Here is a 16,356-nt window from a genome sequence, read left to right on the forward strand (position 1 = left end):
CCAAAATCATTTGGCATAAAGCCACTTGGCATAGTGCCTGAATGAAGCCTTTTTATAAAATGTCGTAAGAGGCGTCCCCTCGCATACATACGTATAATCTACCAGTGCTCCCGGTCCAGTCGAAGCTAGTAGTTATCCTTCTGTTTAGTTAGAAACCCTTTTGTGGCGAAGCCACATTGAGTATATCCAAATTTCAATTTTATTACGAGGAAAAGGAAGCCTCTGCGGTTACAAAGCTACCGAGGTGACGCAATCCGAATGGGGGAAACAGGGTAATTCCTAACTTTCTATTTGGTCACTAGTCACAAAAGTATATTTTCGGATTATTAAGAACACATTATTCTGTATTATTCCAGGAGTTTATATCAGATAGTTGGGAGGTATTACCGAAAACGTTTGCTTCAGGTTTACAACGCCATCTATTACTGTAAAGGTAACAGTAGAAAACAATAATGTAATGCATGTATAGTTTTTTTATGATACCAATTTGTTATGACTCTGACACTTGATGCAATAAAAAGCTGTCAAAAAACTCTGCATATTGAGACTATGGCTGAACAACTAAACATACTGTCAATCACTTCAGTTCCAGATTTTGCAAAGAAAGTAGTTAAATTTTGTAATAGATTAGAAGTCATTAGCCTGTCTGCAAATAGTGAATTATTTGGGCTTGTTAATGATGCAAGGCATTGAAATTTATGTTTTGCTGGTTCTATTGCTGTTTATAGGATGATTATAGTTCTATATATGGTGAATTAAAGAAAAAGAAAATGTAGATATCAACCAACAAAACGATATTCCTTCCTTCCCACCAATTAGAAACGAAAGCAAGAAACGTGTTGCACCGCGGGTTTCACCTTGATTGATTCACTCCCGTTCAGTTTTCTCCACAACCAAATTCTGCTTCGTCCACTGTGAGGAACAGGTGTAATAGACACATTTAATGGAAGGATTATGCTGTTAATGTGGCCTTGTTTGATGAATTACTCCCTCTGATGAGCTATTGCTGCTGTTGCTTTCTGCTGCTGCTGTTGATTTTTTCTATCTGATAAAAAAGCAACCCTGAATCCTACTTGTACCCATGCCTCCGCCACCCACGACCGTTTCGTGCGATGGCTACCAAGAGCATGATTCAGAAATGGAGTTCCTTGGACAGTTATGCCGTACATTAGATCGTTTACCAATTGGAGGCTCATTTTCTTTTGTAGCTAGAGTAGAACGAAACGATTTGTTCGAATTTGACGGGGATCGCTTCCAGAATACCAATGTAGCTGGAATTATGTAATTTTTTATCTTGTAGCGTTTCTCCAGACAGGTAAGTGATGATATCGGTACTATCTTTGTCGGCATGGTTTGTGACGATGTGGTTGCAAAACTGAACGATTTGATAGAAAACATTGGCATCACGATCTATACAAAGAAACAAGTTGATTACTTGTACCAGATTAGTGCATTGGACGTATGTATCTTACCAAGCTTTTTCGGAACTTTTATCAAGGGCATTGGCAGAACCTCGTGATTTTTCTGCGAACGAAGGAACCGATTTCCCTTACTGAATTCGTACTCAAGCCATTTAATAGCATTGCGTGCACCATCACTGTGTTTTTTAAGCTCGTCCAAATCCGAAAGAACTATAATTAAAGTACAGGTAAATTTTACAATATATTTTATACATAGCTTGTAATACTAACCCGCAGTAGGAATCAGAATAACGAATTTCTTTGTTTTAACCAAATTTTTGACGATATAGGTGTACTCTGTTAAGCATTTCGAGTCAAGCATTAAGTATGGCGTCAAAGTAATATTAACCACTCGTTTCACCTACAAATATACTAGGAATGTCTTTTTGCAAAGGATTGAAAATATTTATAAGCATTACCTTAGACTCCAAAGTCTTAACTTCATTTCTTAACCACAGCTGACCCATTAATTCATTAATATTTTTTTCTTGATGTATTTCATCGGCTGTCGTATCCGAATGGGTAGATTCATCCTTCGCTGGTTTTGATAGTTGCCCCTTGCCATTGGTTCGGTTCTTCAAATAGCCTTTTTTCGTTATGATGGCAGGGGTTGATTTAATGCCATCACCTTCCTGGCTGGATTTTGGTCCCTCGATAGCAGTGAAGGCCCTGCGACGTTCGCTTTGCTGACGATTACGATCGCGGTTCCGACGATCTCTCAGATCTGCACGTTGCTCTTGGTCGTCCTGATGTTTTCGGAGACGACGTTTTTCCTCATGCTGTTCACGTCGGCGAACTCGATTGCGACTACGGGTCACTCCTTTTTCTGTGCCTTTTTTCTGATCCTCTTGCTTACGTTGTTGTTGTGGCTTCCGCTGCTTCTTGATCTTGAGACTAAAATCACGTGCCTTCGGGCAGAAAGCGTAGTCGAATTTTTTGGATTTGCAAAGTGAAAAGCCGAAATCAACCATTTTCATGACCCGAAGAAAACTTTGCTCCGCAGAGGAAACCTCCAAACGGTAGTTGGTTTCCCAATCAAGCTCATCTTGAGCTGTTTCGAAAAGTGGAAATTGTTTCATAGCAATATCCTCTTCCAGCGGAATGGTTCTACGAATTTCAAACAGTTCTCGGAACTCATCTCTTATGCCTGACACTACTACCAACTTTCGTGGGAAATAGTAGCGATTGGAGAAGATATCGATGTTGAAATGGTTCAATAATTTCATTATATTATGGATGAACTCGGGGTTCGATTGGTAGCATCCTATTAAAATGTCCATGTTTGTATGTAACCAATCGAACAAGAGTTTTAGGGAGCGCATTGTACGCTCATTTTCAGCAAATTCTATAACAATGTTTGGATTCAATTTGTGGTACCGTTTCTTGAACTTGAGTTGAACTCCCTGATCATCCGAATTAGTGTTATTATAGATTTCCTTATCAGTAAGCTCATGCGTATGAGTTAGAATTGCCCCCGAATCGACTGTTTCTCGGTCGTTAGATTCCTTGAATGTGCTTTCGCGCTGTTTCTCTTCGTCTTCATCCGAAAAATCATCGTACGATTCGAAACTTGATATTGAGCTCACATCATCATCATCATCGGAGTCCGAGTCTAATTGGAAATCACTTCTATCGTCAGCATCCGAAATGTCGGAATCCGATTCGTTCATCAAAGCTCGGCGGCGTCTACGAACATGTTTCTTCAGACCACCGGGTTGCTTACAACTCGTTTGGCTTTTCTTATCACCTTCATCATTTTCCTTGTTTGAGTGATCTTCGCTGCCATTGCCCTCCTCTACGCCAGACGACGACTTTTGATCTTTGATCAGACCGGTCGTGTTTCCTTTCATCATCATGCGGGACTTACGAACTTCTTCGTCATACTTCTGGTATAATGCCATGTACATCTCACGAAACTTTTTATCTTCTCTGACATTTTCAACCACATACTTCTCCAACGACATTGTGCAGTATTCCAGCAGCTCCGAGCATAATGCGACCATGAACGCATTTAAGCTATAAATTTTGTCAGAATTGTTGGCCTTCACTTTGTACATACAAAAGAATAGAATCGACACTATTTTAAAAATCAAATCACCCTTCATGTAGAACTCATCGTCAACAAGCTGCCGAGCTCCTAAAATGTTCTTGAAGTCTATCAGGACCGAGTGGCACAGGCTCGTGAAATCCGTAACGCTTTTGTCATAGAAAAACACGTCAACCACAAGCAAAAACTTTGCTACGAATTCCCGAACCGCATAGTCTTCCTCTTCTATCTCATCGCTTGCATTCGATTCTAAATATCGTATGTTTTTTTGAAAAATTTTGCATACATTCATCTCACTGCATTCGAACGGAATTTGACAGCATAGCGAGTATAGATAGTGATAGACCGAATCCAAGTTATAGTTGTCGCCGTTGAACAAAGTTCCCAACTGATTTTGAGTGATTCCAACTTTGGTGTTGAGTTTGAATGCTTCCCAGTAGTAATTTGCTGTAACACTTTTGACGTTAGTCAACCCGTCTAATCCAAACTCACAATAGTATCGATGAAGATCTCCCAAAGCCGTCAGTAGTGAGTGAATCGATTCGAATGCGAAAGAAACCTCTTGTTTTGTGTACATTACTTTTTTCTCGTCGTCATTTCTCTCTTCTTTCAGATTAAGATTTTCATAGCAACTGGATTCCCGTACCAATAACTCGTCGTCATAGTCCTCCAACAAGCTATAACTTACCAGATAGCGTAAATTTTCCAGATTAAAAATTTGTGCCAGACGCAGAACAATCACCTTCAGATGGTTCATCCCATCCAGAAGCAATCGTTCGACGCCTTGTTTCAGCATCTGTTCTTTTCTGTCCAAATTTACATCGTCAGATGCAGCTTGACTCCGTTGTTGCAGTAATTGGTGATGGTGTTTCTTGAACACCGAAATTAGATCGTAATAACCCTTGCGCCACAGTATTTCGCGAGCTTTTTTGCCCACCGTCTCGTAGTCCTCGAAAAGTAGCGTGACACAGCGACCTACTAACTGTCTGTGTTCCTCTAGGAAATCATTAGCTTGCATGGCGGCTACGGAGAGCGAAGATTTGCACTCATCTTGCTGTTTGACCAATGTATAGATGGATCTACGAAAAAAAAACACATTTTGCTCGTTAATAGAGTTCTGTTTGATGCACGAACAAAAATATATCACATTTGAAAAATATCGTTTCAAAACATTATCTCTGTGCTAAGGCAAAACACCACAGTTTATTACTTTTCCTGAAGATAATGAGAAATGCGTCACACAAAATAGTAGCGTCATTCTACGCACTCCGGCGACTAAGCAATTGTGTGTTCGTTTCGGGATTCTGAAGCTGAGAACCGCGTATCAATTGATACCGTTGATTTTGAATCGAACAAATTATTTTCTATGGGTATCATTGAAAATTGTGTCCTTGTTATTTTCAAAGTAAGATACTAAGATTTATTAGTAATATCGCCCACCGGTTGAGCGATCTTACGACGATCGACCAAGGTTCTAGTTAGAGATGTCCTGCGGTACAAGCCACCTCTAAGTCTAGATTGATTCTATAGTTTGTAGCGCCTGCGTAACAAATGCTACACGCTATAGACTTTGGAATGGAGTCCTTCGTCCAGTTAGTATCGTCCTGCGTAACAAACCTATACTAAGTCTGGTCGTGTGGTTAATCTGATTTCCCGCCTGCGTTAAAAACAAGGAAGTAGATCGACCAAGGGATGCAAAGTGGAAAAGCAACGAAGAGCGCTGCTTATGTTATTGAATATATCGATATATTAATATTAATTAATATATCGATATATTCAATAACATAATAATAACATAATATTAATATATCAATATATCGCGGTGCGACAATGGCATCGGCATCGAGAATGTTGACTTAGCATAATTTTTTGCCCACCACACTCCCCCACACCAAAATGCTTCAATTTGAAGCCCCCTGGTAGTGGACGCAACTAGTCTCAGCGGAAAAACAAGAAACAAATAGACACTGGCAATAATAATACTAGAAATACAAATTTAATTTTGATACAAAGTCCGCTGAGATTCTATTTATTCATGGTTTGATGTGCAATTTATTAAAGTGGAGTTCCAGTGGAAAAGATTTCCTTTCAAGGGATCCACAATTTAATTATTACGCTATGTTGGAAAGAAAATACAAATATTTTAGGTAATTAGTTATTAATTTATCGTCAACAGTATAAATACATTACATTATGAAACAAAAAACTACATTAGCTAAATATCTCGTTCAGTCTGTGCTTAAAATGGTACTTTAGTCTAGCCGCAAATGTGGCACGATTGCTTATTCCTTGCATATCAGGCGGAAGTGCATTATATTTAGTTGGACCAACAAAAAGGATCCGTCTTTGACCAAGGCTTGTAGCTGCTCGAACACGAAACAAATTGTTACTACGGCGTGTTGTTCTAGAATGGGATATAGTTGGGAACTGTAGGTTATGATGTGCTGTGGATTTATACAAATTATCATGGATGAATAGCAACGTTTGGACATCACATAAGTATGTTATTGGTAAAACATTATGATTTCTGTCAGAGTATAACAATAGACTCGAGAATAGTAAGGGTTTATTGAAAATGATTTTTAGGCATCTCTTTTGTAGGGTTTGGAGTTTCTTCAGATAAGAACTAGCGGCTCGTCCCTACACCGACACCAAGTAGTTGAGCTGTGAATGGATGTAAGCAAAATAAAAATTTAACAGAACACGCTGGGGAACAAAGGACTTGACTCTCCATAAAATACCGCAGTACGACGCCACGTGCTTGGCAAAAAACTTTATGTGGTGAGCCCAGGTTAATGTGGGGTCGAAATATATGCCCATATACTTGAAATAGTCAACTTTTTCAATAATATTGTGTCCGAGCTGGGGATAATAATGCGTTGGGATAATTTTCCTTATGGAACGGAAAATCATATACTTAGTCTTTGTGGCATTTAATGATAATAAGTTCGCATTGAAATATTAATCAAGAGTTCTTAAATCACTTTCCATTAAGTTAATAATAGCATTGATGTCACTGTCAGGATAGAACAGAGCTGTGTCGTCGGCGAATAGTCGTGGAGTTTCTTTAAGATGTAAATTACTTATATCATTAATATATAAAAGAAACAATAGTGGACCAATATTACTTCCTTGTGGAACACCAATGTTTATTGGAGCAAGGTTGCTACTGTCACTTTCGATGGATACAAATTGTTTCCTATTAGTCAAGTAACTACGGATAATTGAATTACCAATGCCCCTGATCCCATAGCAATCGAGTTTGTCCAAAAGTATACTATGATCTAATGTGTCAAAAGCTTTTTTAAGGTCTAAAAATAATGCACCAACTATATTTTTACTATCAATCTCGCTTTAATTTCGTCAACTAATTTAATTATAGCGGTTTGGGTGCTAGAACCTTGTCTGAAACCATATTGGAATTTAAAGAGAATATTATGCTTACTTAGAAATTCGTTAAGTCTAGTGACTAGAAGTTTTTCAAATATTTTGCTGAATACGGACAATGTAGATATAGGACGGTAATTATTACAATCATAACGGTCACCCGATTTGAACACAGGAATGACTTTAGCCACCTTGAGGCAATCAGGGTAGTAACCGGTCTGAATAATTACGTTAAAGCACTGAGAGAGTATTTTAGCGAATGCAAATGAATTATTTTTTAGTACACTGACAGAGACGTTATCAGGGCCGTTACTCTTCTTATTATCCAAACCTTGTATTAACAGTATCACTTCATTTACAGATGAAGGACGTAGAAAAATAGAATCACAAACACGACGAACGTTACAAATTGGATAAAAAGATGAGTTTACAGGAATAGCTTTAGCTAATTCGTAACCGATATTTGAAAAGAATTTGTTGAAAATATCACAAACTTCCTTGTTGTCATTAATGTTGTTGCCCCTATCGATCAAGCGTATCTTATCCTTTTCTTTTGTTAGTCCGAACGTAGATTTTTATATTTGCCCAAGATTTCGAATGAGGTACGTTAATGAGAAGTTTTTCGTAATAATTTTTTTTATTCGCCTTTTTCATGGAGTCGACCTTTTTAGAGATATGTGATAGCATTTGTTTGAGATGCTGATCGTGGGGGCTTGCCTCAATACGTTTGAGTAATTTGTCTGTTTTATTATGTGACCGACCGGATTCAACGCCGAGTGCAGTTGATGTAATTTGATTGTTCCTCGCGGTGTGTAGTAAGTACTAGTTGTATGAATTATTGCGGTCAAAGTTTCTTTAATCATGAATGAACGAGTGTTACGGCAATAACAGCTGATTTTTGTTTTGGATTTAAGGTTTGCGTCGGCGGTATACCGGGCCCCGTAAGTCTATCCAGTAGATCTTACAAGAACAAGCTGCCGACGCTTCATAGTTCATTGCTAGTCAATGTTCTCTTTGCGTACGAGTACCTTATAACTTAATTTTGCATTATTTGTTTACGCTTGTTATAAGTTAAGTTTTTTATAGTGTGTTTCTGATTATCTACTTTGATTTTGCAACAATATAATCTAAATTTTGCTATACAAGCTTAAACTGTTTCATCGCTTATGGCTGTTATCTTTCTTGGTGGTCTTCTACGCGAAAAAAGGGGTGGGTTTATTCGTCATTTTGAACATTGGTCGTTTTGTAATTGGTCGTCGTCCGCTGCTTTTCGTATAGTAGATCGTACTGATAACTATAGCTGCGATGAGTACTGTTGATAAAATTGCCAGGATAGCCAGGATAGGTGATGTTGTATATTGAGCCATGGTCGTTCTTAAATGTTTTCTGCTGTTGATTGGGTGATTCGTGTGTAGTCAAAGGTTCTTCTGAACCTTGGTCTATATATAGTATTGTATATATTATTATAGTATATAGTATTGTATTTGATCTAGATAATGAAACTACCTCTGTGTAATAGGTCGGTAGATTAGTTGTAGGGCATTTTCCAATAGGATGTTGGTGAAATATAGCGGCAGGAATACACGTCATTACCGTTTGAATAGTTGTGCGTTCGTGCAAAACATGTGATTTGTTCAATTGCTTTATATTTGCTGATGGATAGAAGTACTTATAGTGTTGATGAATCGCTATTTTTGGTGGATCGATGAAAATTCTTGTCCTATTTTTGATGTCTGGTATACGTATTACCCTGAATATTTCATATGGTTCCTTCGAAATAATCATGGATTTCATTGTTATTTGATATGTACTGTTTTTCAGGTTGACTTCGTATTGGGTTGCAAATTTATCCAATGGAACAAAACTATCATTAGGAAGATGTTTATTTATTTGTTGGATAAATTTATATTTTTTTTTCTAAAGTGATAGGATGATTTTTCAGTTTTCTATGTCGGAAGATGATGCTTTCTATCAGTTGTTTAGCTAACATCATGGTGTCCAATAAATGATCGGATAAGATTTTGGCATAAGCTATGGTAAATCTTTGGTTTAATTTTTCTATACCGTTGAAAGCATGCATGACGAATCCTTTTTTCAAAGAAGTTCGTTTGTTAATTTGTTTTTTCACTTAGTTGATTTATGCTATATGTGACGTCATGAATCTTTTGTTCTTCGTTCATGTGCATTGCCGTAATTTGGTCTTCTAGCTCATTACCTCCGAATAACAAATCCTTGAGAAATCCGAAGATTCCTTTTACTCTTTTTGTTCTGGCTGGCTCTAAAATCTCCTGTTTAGCTGCAATACATTGTTGTTCTATGGAGGCGGTCAAATCGATGAGTGTCGGGCGGTTCATCTCCTTCTTTACCGCTTCAACAGCGGTTTTAATGTTCATACAAATACTATTAATAAAATTTGCGTCTTCGGTCGGTGATGCATTAGTGGCAATTTAAGTAGTCCAGACAGCTGACTTCAGAAGACAAGATCCTTCGTGATCGAAAATGAATCCTGTATCTGATATCGGCTTTAGTTTCAATCCGGAAGATTGATCTAACGATATTAGTGCTGCTGTCGTCACGAGCATTTTGGCCCACATATTTGGTTTAGCTTTTATTACTCGCTTTCTCGGTCTAGATGGATGACCGTTTTATGTTTTTCTGCTAGCTGCTTTACAAGATCTATGTCGATCTTTCGACGCTTGCCCCAGTCTGTCATGTTTGCTCTTGAAGCTGAGGTCTGGTCGCATTCTTTACGCTTCGTCGAGAAATTGGTCGTTTCTCCCTTAACGTTTAATTTTGCTAATTTCACTGTAGGACGTATAAGTTTTGTGTTCTCTGTTTGTACTATAGCGGACCTTGTCTGTCCGTCTTTTGATCTTCGTACTTCTGTTATAATCCCTTTATGGAATTTTTCCTTCTTGCCTTCTTCTGGGAAAACTACGACATCGCCGGGTTGTAAAGGGTCAGCGGTTTGTCTCCATTTTTCTCTTTTGTTTAATTTGGGAAGGTATTCAGTATTCCATCTATCCCAGAATTTACTAGTAGCAAGTTGAGTTTTCTTCCAGTTTTCTCTTGACGCTTCGGTTTTGGTTGTATCGTTAGGAGATGGATATGTTCCTCCTGAGCATCCAATCAAAAAATGATTTGGAGTTAAGGGTTCATCATCGTTGGCATCCATGGGTATGTGTGTAAGCGGTCGACTGTTTAAAAAATGATCTATTTCAATTAAAGCATTTCTTAGCACCCTTTCTTTTGGTTTTGATACCGGCCATAATTTTTCATTAAGAAGTTTTTTGACTTCTTGTATCATGCGTTCCCAAGCTCCCCCCAAAATGTGGAGCAGAGGGTGGTATAAAATTCCATTTTATTCCTTCGATGGCTGTTCGGCACTCTAATTCCTTCATAAGTTTACAAGCTCCAACCATATTAGTTCCATTATCGCTATACATTTCCGATACCTTGCCGCGTCTGCTTTGGAGATTTTTGATGCAGATTATAAGTGAATCTGTACTTAAGTCATCTGCTAACTCGAGGTGTATCGCTCGGGTGGCCATGCAGGTGAAAAGTGCGCCCCAGCGCTTCTCGCATCTTCTTCCAATCACGATCTCCATAGGTCCAAAAAAGTCTACTCCTGTGTGTGTAAATGGTTTAAGTCCGGGAGTCGTTCGACAGCTTGGCAGATTGCCCATTTTAGGTGGGTGGGGGCTTGTGTTTTTGTCGTGAATACGACTTACTTTACTATGGGGCGCCTTTTCAAAATTAGGCATATGGAAGAATGGGCAGAACTTAATCGTGAATATCTCGACTTGTATTAATAGCAGCAACATAATTCTTTCACTATTTCATCAAAAATATGATCAGGAATTTAGGATAATATTTTCAACAGTGTGAGATAACCACAAACAACTAAAAAATTAAGTTTTCTAAAAATTTAAAACAACGCGGAAAACTCTTTACTTTTGCTTGGGTTTTTCGCGCAAGGACGACGATTTTGAGGTAGTCAGGCACATATCTTCAACTGACTGCGTATAAAAGGGGAACCGTGGTCGAAAATCGATCATTTCTTCTTGTGCGTTGGATGGAAGCGGACGTCGTGGGCATGATTCGGACAGATTATGGACTCGGAGAGTGCATCTTCTTCATCTCAAACGCTCAGGTTGTAGTTCTCATTTGCATTCCCGTCGTCAAGGCGAGAAGACGCATTAAACCACTTTCGCATCATTTGGCACTGCGAGCGGATGTGTTGCGGTTTGTACGCAAAGCTAGTTTAAACTCAAACAAGAGCGATTGCATCATGCAACATAGCTTCTGGTCGTTTGCATTGGAGAGAAAGAAAACGAAAAATGAAAAGTGGACAACATTATATAAAATCAGCCTTTCTAATGGCTCTAATGAATCGTGTACAGCATCTTGATAGATTCTTTCAATGAAATATGCAAATCCGAAATGAGATAAAAAGGCGTAAAAAGTTTCACAATTCACACAATCGATCAGCTATCAATTCGAATTCGAAAGGGTAAAGAAATCGTGTCAGTTTTATCCGTATTCACGACATCCAGTTATGTCTCTGACATTCCCCCCCCCCCCCCCCTTTTTTTATTTTTACAGAACTGACATTTCGCTGCAACTCTTTTCACAGCGGTCCTAATGTTGAGAATCCAGAAATATTTGCGTATTTGAGCTATGACAGTTTCCGTTTCTCGATGTAGGTATTGTTCGTGGAAATGCTCTGTAATGAGGTTTGTTACATGACCTTTGTTTGGTAGTAGTATAGGGTTCATGTTTTCTACTCGTCCGGAGATCCTAATGAGACCGTTTTCATTCAATTCTAAATCGTGGCCTTTGACAGAACTCTCTCGTTGAATATTGTCGTTGTTAAGTAATGAAATAAGTTCTGATGGGAAGGACTGCTCTTGAGTTTGTCTCAATAGTAGGATTTCTGCTAGTTTAAAGTTAGCAGGCGTTATGTGCCTGTTGAAATCGGTTTTCGTTACTTTTGCTTTCAGTTTCTCGACGTACTTTATCCAGTAACTAGCTGCTTTTTTTAGTCGTCTCCAGTCTGAGCACCAATCTGTTTGTATAGTTATTGGGGGTTGTACCTCTTGTATGTTACAGATCCTTTTTTCTTCATCGGTTTCTGCAGTTTGATTTTCGTCTTTTGACCAGACATCCCTCTCTTTCTTCAGAAAGGCCGGCCCCGTGTACCATATAGACTCTTGCGATATAATTATCTCGTGTTGCTTCATCTGCTGGATTTTGTTCCGACGGTACCCATCTCCACTGAGAAATAGTCGTTCCTTCAAATATTTCGCTTACACGATTAGCTACGAAGATTTTATACTTCCGATGGTCGCTACGTATCCAGGAAAGTACGGTCTTGCTATCTGACCACATTGTTACGTTTGAGATTTTTACTCGTAATTCTCGTTTTACCGTGGTAACTAATCCTGTTCCCAGTACTGCAGCTTGAAGCTCGAGTTTGGGAATTGTCATTACCTTATTTGGCGCAACCCTTGTTTTTGCTGCTATCAAGCTAACTTGGTGTCCATGCGTAGTTTCTGCGTACAAATATACTGTTGCCGAGAAAACCTTTTCTGACGCATCGACAAAAGCATGTAGCTCATATAGCTTTGCGTTCAGTTTGTGTGTAAAGTAATACTTTGGGATATTTAACGTGGTTATGGTAGACAGTTTTTCTATCCAAACTCTCCAAGTCTCCATCAGTTTGGTTGATATTTTGTCATACCAATCAGAGCCTTCTTTCCAAATTTGTTACTTCAGGATCGTATTGTTCCAATCGGTACCCAATTGTATCCCGAGTTGTATCCCAGTATACACCTAGGACCTTTTCAGATGCTACATTCTTTTCGGTGAATTCCTTTGATTCTGCTTTGTTTGCAATGTTTTTAGCTAGTAGAAAATTAAGTACTGTGGTGTTGTTTGATATGGTGTTTCTCATCATGAAATGTGCGACTTCAAAAATTAATAGAATACTTAACTGATTTTCACACACTTAGATTCAAATGGATGGTCTTATGGTTCTAATACATTGTTTTTTTTCTTGTATTAAGCCAGATCCCAATAGATGAAATTGAACAGGAAACACATGTGATCAACTACTTCACATTCAGGACAATATATGCAAACATAATGCAAAATTCATGCCCTGACTCTTGAGGTACTTTCTATCTTTTACAGTATATCTTTCGTAGAATATTATAACAAAGTTAATATGAGCAATAATGTATCTCCGATTATCATATAACTAATAAGTTAGGATACAAATCTCACATTGAAGAACAATGTGAATCATGAAATTGGAAAACTACATAATTCAAGCTAGGAAAGTCATCGAAAAAATTTCCAACTGCTCAATCTCCCGAAGGACTGGCTCAAGGTTCATTTTTGGTGTAGTCAACTTTTGTTATGAATCATCTGCAATCTTTACCCAACCGATCGTCCCGCAAAGGGTCAAAAATCATAAAAATGATCCTTTATGGTTTGAATCATTAAAGTGTACTTTCCATTCGTAAGAAATTCTGTTTGATAAAATCGCACATTTTCCACGATCAAAAAGTTCAAGACAAAGAAAAAAAACGTTTTCCAAATTTCGGCGCCCCCTTAATCTTGGTGCCTTAGGCCTATGCCTTTATCCGACCCTGACAACATCTACGTTCTCGTGATCCTGCCATAGAATCCATAGTTGAGGAACCACAAACAAAAATTAAACGTAGATTCGCATTTCTGCGAGAAATAGACCTAATAAATCGAAACTTTTTAAGGTTCTAAATAGACCTTCAAACCCAATTTCAGCTTTCAAAGAAAGAAATCAAATAGGGGAATTGTACCAATAGTCATCTCGTCAGTCGAGTCAGCATATTATTTTGCTTATTACTCGACCTACAAGTTGTAATCGCGCTGATTTTCACTTGAGAAGGTCGTGACTCAGAAGGTCCAGAGACTAGATATGTCAGGTAAAAATTCCAAATATCTTCAGACAGGCTTGCAAAAGCCTGTAAATCCGACAAAATGTCTGCGGGCTTTCATTTCTCTATAAAATATGACACACAAAACTACCTTGGTCAGCAAAGAAAAAACCAGCGCAGTCAATTAAGGTCTGTAAATGTTGACGAAAGTCCGCGAAGAACTCGATTTTCAAGTCTGCAGCGAAATCTGTAGACAAATCTATAAACCTGGCATCAACGTTGCCAGGTATACCGATTTCTCGGTATTTATACAGATTTTTGACCTCCTTACCGCAATACAGATATGCACTCAAAAAATACCGATAATTCACGAATCATACAGATAAATACCAATTTTGGTTTTTAGCTTGGATAGACATGAGAAAAGGTTGTGGTGGGACCTATTTTTGCTCACCAAAATGAGCTTTGGTGACATTTTCCTGGTACTTATGTGGAAGAGATTCTGGTACCGATATGGTACAGATAAAATCTTACGCCGAATACAGATTTTTGGACAAAAATGACGCGGCAACGCTGCCTGGCATCTCTGGGTAAGACACTGATCATGCAACATGCAATCATGTCCTGTATACTAAGTCTGTAAAAATATGGAGAAGTTCTGCATCGGTATAATGTTCCGGGCTGGTTTATCTTGATAGTAGGCTTTCTAGAAATATTTCCCGCTCCAGCACTAGAAATGTATTTTTATTGGCTAGCAAAAACCGATGATAGCGTTGGACAGTACTTCTTCCCTTTTGATACGAAGTACTCTCAGTTCCTACTGGTATTGGCACAAACTTATCGAAAAATTTTCATCTATAATTAACACGGACGTGACAAATGCAATTCCATCAATAACATTAACAGCAATAATGTAGGATGGCTAAATCGAAACGAAAAAAATCAGATTACGTGATAAACGACAAGTACAACAAATATCGCGTTGAGCAGAATAGATTATACGATTACAGAATTAAAATCGTTTTTCTTTAGTTCTGTATATTTTTCAAGACCACCGATTGTAAATTGACTTTAAAAATCAAACAATTCTTCAGAAATAAACACGGAAACTTCCAAGGTATAGACGTACAAGTTGTGCCCCGTACCAAGCGATTCGCGAAACAATTTTATAGCCGTTGGTGTAGCCCTAATTTCTCAACTATGACTAGAAATTGACAAACTATTGCACGTTTAGAACAATATAGCATACGTCAACGAAACAATTAAACATAGGCAACTTTATTTCCATTGGACGAGTAGAATGACTCACCTGAACAGCTGCTTCACGTCATTACTAGAATATTCCATTGTTTACACGAAGCTTTCTTCTCGATGGAGTAGAGCACCGACTTTCCAACAAATGCAAAACAGTTCAAACACGAAAAACTTCACAAAATAAGCTATTACGTAGCAGCGATACTTTTTTTTCTTTTTTGCTCTCCTTCTCAGATAGTGGTTACTCCTCGACTGCAGTGAATGGTACAAATGGTTGAACCTTTCAGCATAGGTATACTTATTATACCACAATGATCCTTTTGTTAGCTAACGCGTCAGATATCTTGCGATTTACGCATATGAAGCAATCCGCACTTCAACAATTTTATCCCGTCAGGATGTAGTGGCACTAGCACCTTCCAAAGTGAAATACGTATATTCCGAAAGTACAAATTTTTCACTAGCGACTATTGACGGAACCGAATTTCCCATTTTCAAAGCATTTTCAGCCCAAACCTTCATCACAATTAATGCTACTACCTGCTGAAGTGGATATTCACAGAAAAGCTCCCAAACACCTTTATACGGGCGCTGTGGGACGAATTTCACAAGATTGAAAGAATTCACTGATATAAAATTTCGTTTCGAAAACCCTTACGTCAGTTTCATTAAAATGTGTTTTCTCACTCGCTGTGTGTTGGGAATTGGGATAAGAAAAATACATAGATAACTGAATATGCATGGGTTGCCAAAAACATGTACACCTAGAAACGTTTAATACTCAGCTACCAGAACCATACGAATCTATGATATTACAATAGAAATCTAATAGATAATTTAAAAGGTATATTTCGATATGTATATATAACGATTTTAATTGTACATGTTCTGTTACGAAACTTTCTTAACCTGTTTTTTATAATGATTTCTAAATTCAGTTACATCTTACAAAGGACCTTAATAATTGGCAACACTATCAACTTGACAACTGATAATTTGAAATTTGTTTAAGGTTGGCAGTCATGGATCAGGGTTGTAAGCGACAGTCATGGATCAGGGTTGTATGAGCACCAACAATTCGACAGTCCCACGACAAAAGGGCCTAACTGCAAATGACAGTTTCTCTTTGTTTTCTTTTTCTTACACGATTCACCGCACTGATTTGATATTTGACGCCTTACTCTTTGCAAAACTTTCAAGGTAATACCAAATACAAATTATAATACGGAGTACTCCGACAGATTTTCAAGGACACATTTTGCATCGTGCGGTACACTGTCATATC

At 38.1% G+C, this 16,356-nt stretch overlaps 1 protein-coding gene across 1 annotated transcript; it reads right to left on the bottom strand.

Moving 5' to 3' along the window:
- Positions 1-658: 658 nt before the first annotated feature.
- On the bottom strand, positions 659-15,787 carry LOC131427784 (nonsense-mediated mRNA decay factor SMG5). Its single transcript, XM_058591286.1, has 5 exons — positions 15,127-15,787; positions 1,880-4,586; positions 1,692-1,821; positions 1,473-1,631; positions 659-1,410 (listed from the first exon to the last, which is right to left on the bottom strand). Exons 1-5 carry the CDS (start codon positions 15,162-15,164, stop codon positions 1,193-1,195), a joined length of 3,252 nt encoding a protein of 1,083 aa, XP_058447269.1. The 5' UTR covers positions 15,165-15,787; the 3' UTR covers positions 659-1,192.
- Between the last annotated feature and the right edge of the window lie 569 nt (positions 15,788-16,356).

The sequence above is a fragment of the Malaya genurostris genome, chromosome 2, assembly GCF_030247185.1.
Source record: "Malaya genurostris strain Urasoe2022 chromosome 2, Malgen_1.1, whole genome shotgun sequence".
Taxonomy (NCBI): Eukaryota; Metazoa; Arthropoda; class Insecta; order Diptera; family Culicidae; genus Malaya; species Malaya genurostris.

Bases quoted from the DNA above. Each gene is read 5' to 3' on its own strand.
- LOC131427784 (XM_058591286.1), bottom strand. From the start codon at position 15,164: ATGGAATATTCTAGTAATGACGTGAAGCAGCTGTTCAG. The intron at 1,822-1,879 runs GTAATGCTTATA...GTATATTTGTAG, and splicing joins TTAAGACTTTGGAGTCTAAG to GTGAAACGAGTGGTTAATAT. The intron at 1,632-1,691 runs GTTAGTATTACA...CTTTAATTATAG, and splicing joins TATTCTGATTCCTACTGCGG to TTCTTTCGGATTTGGACGAG.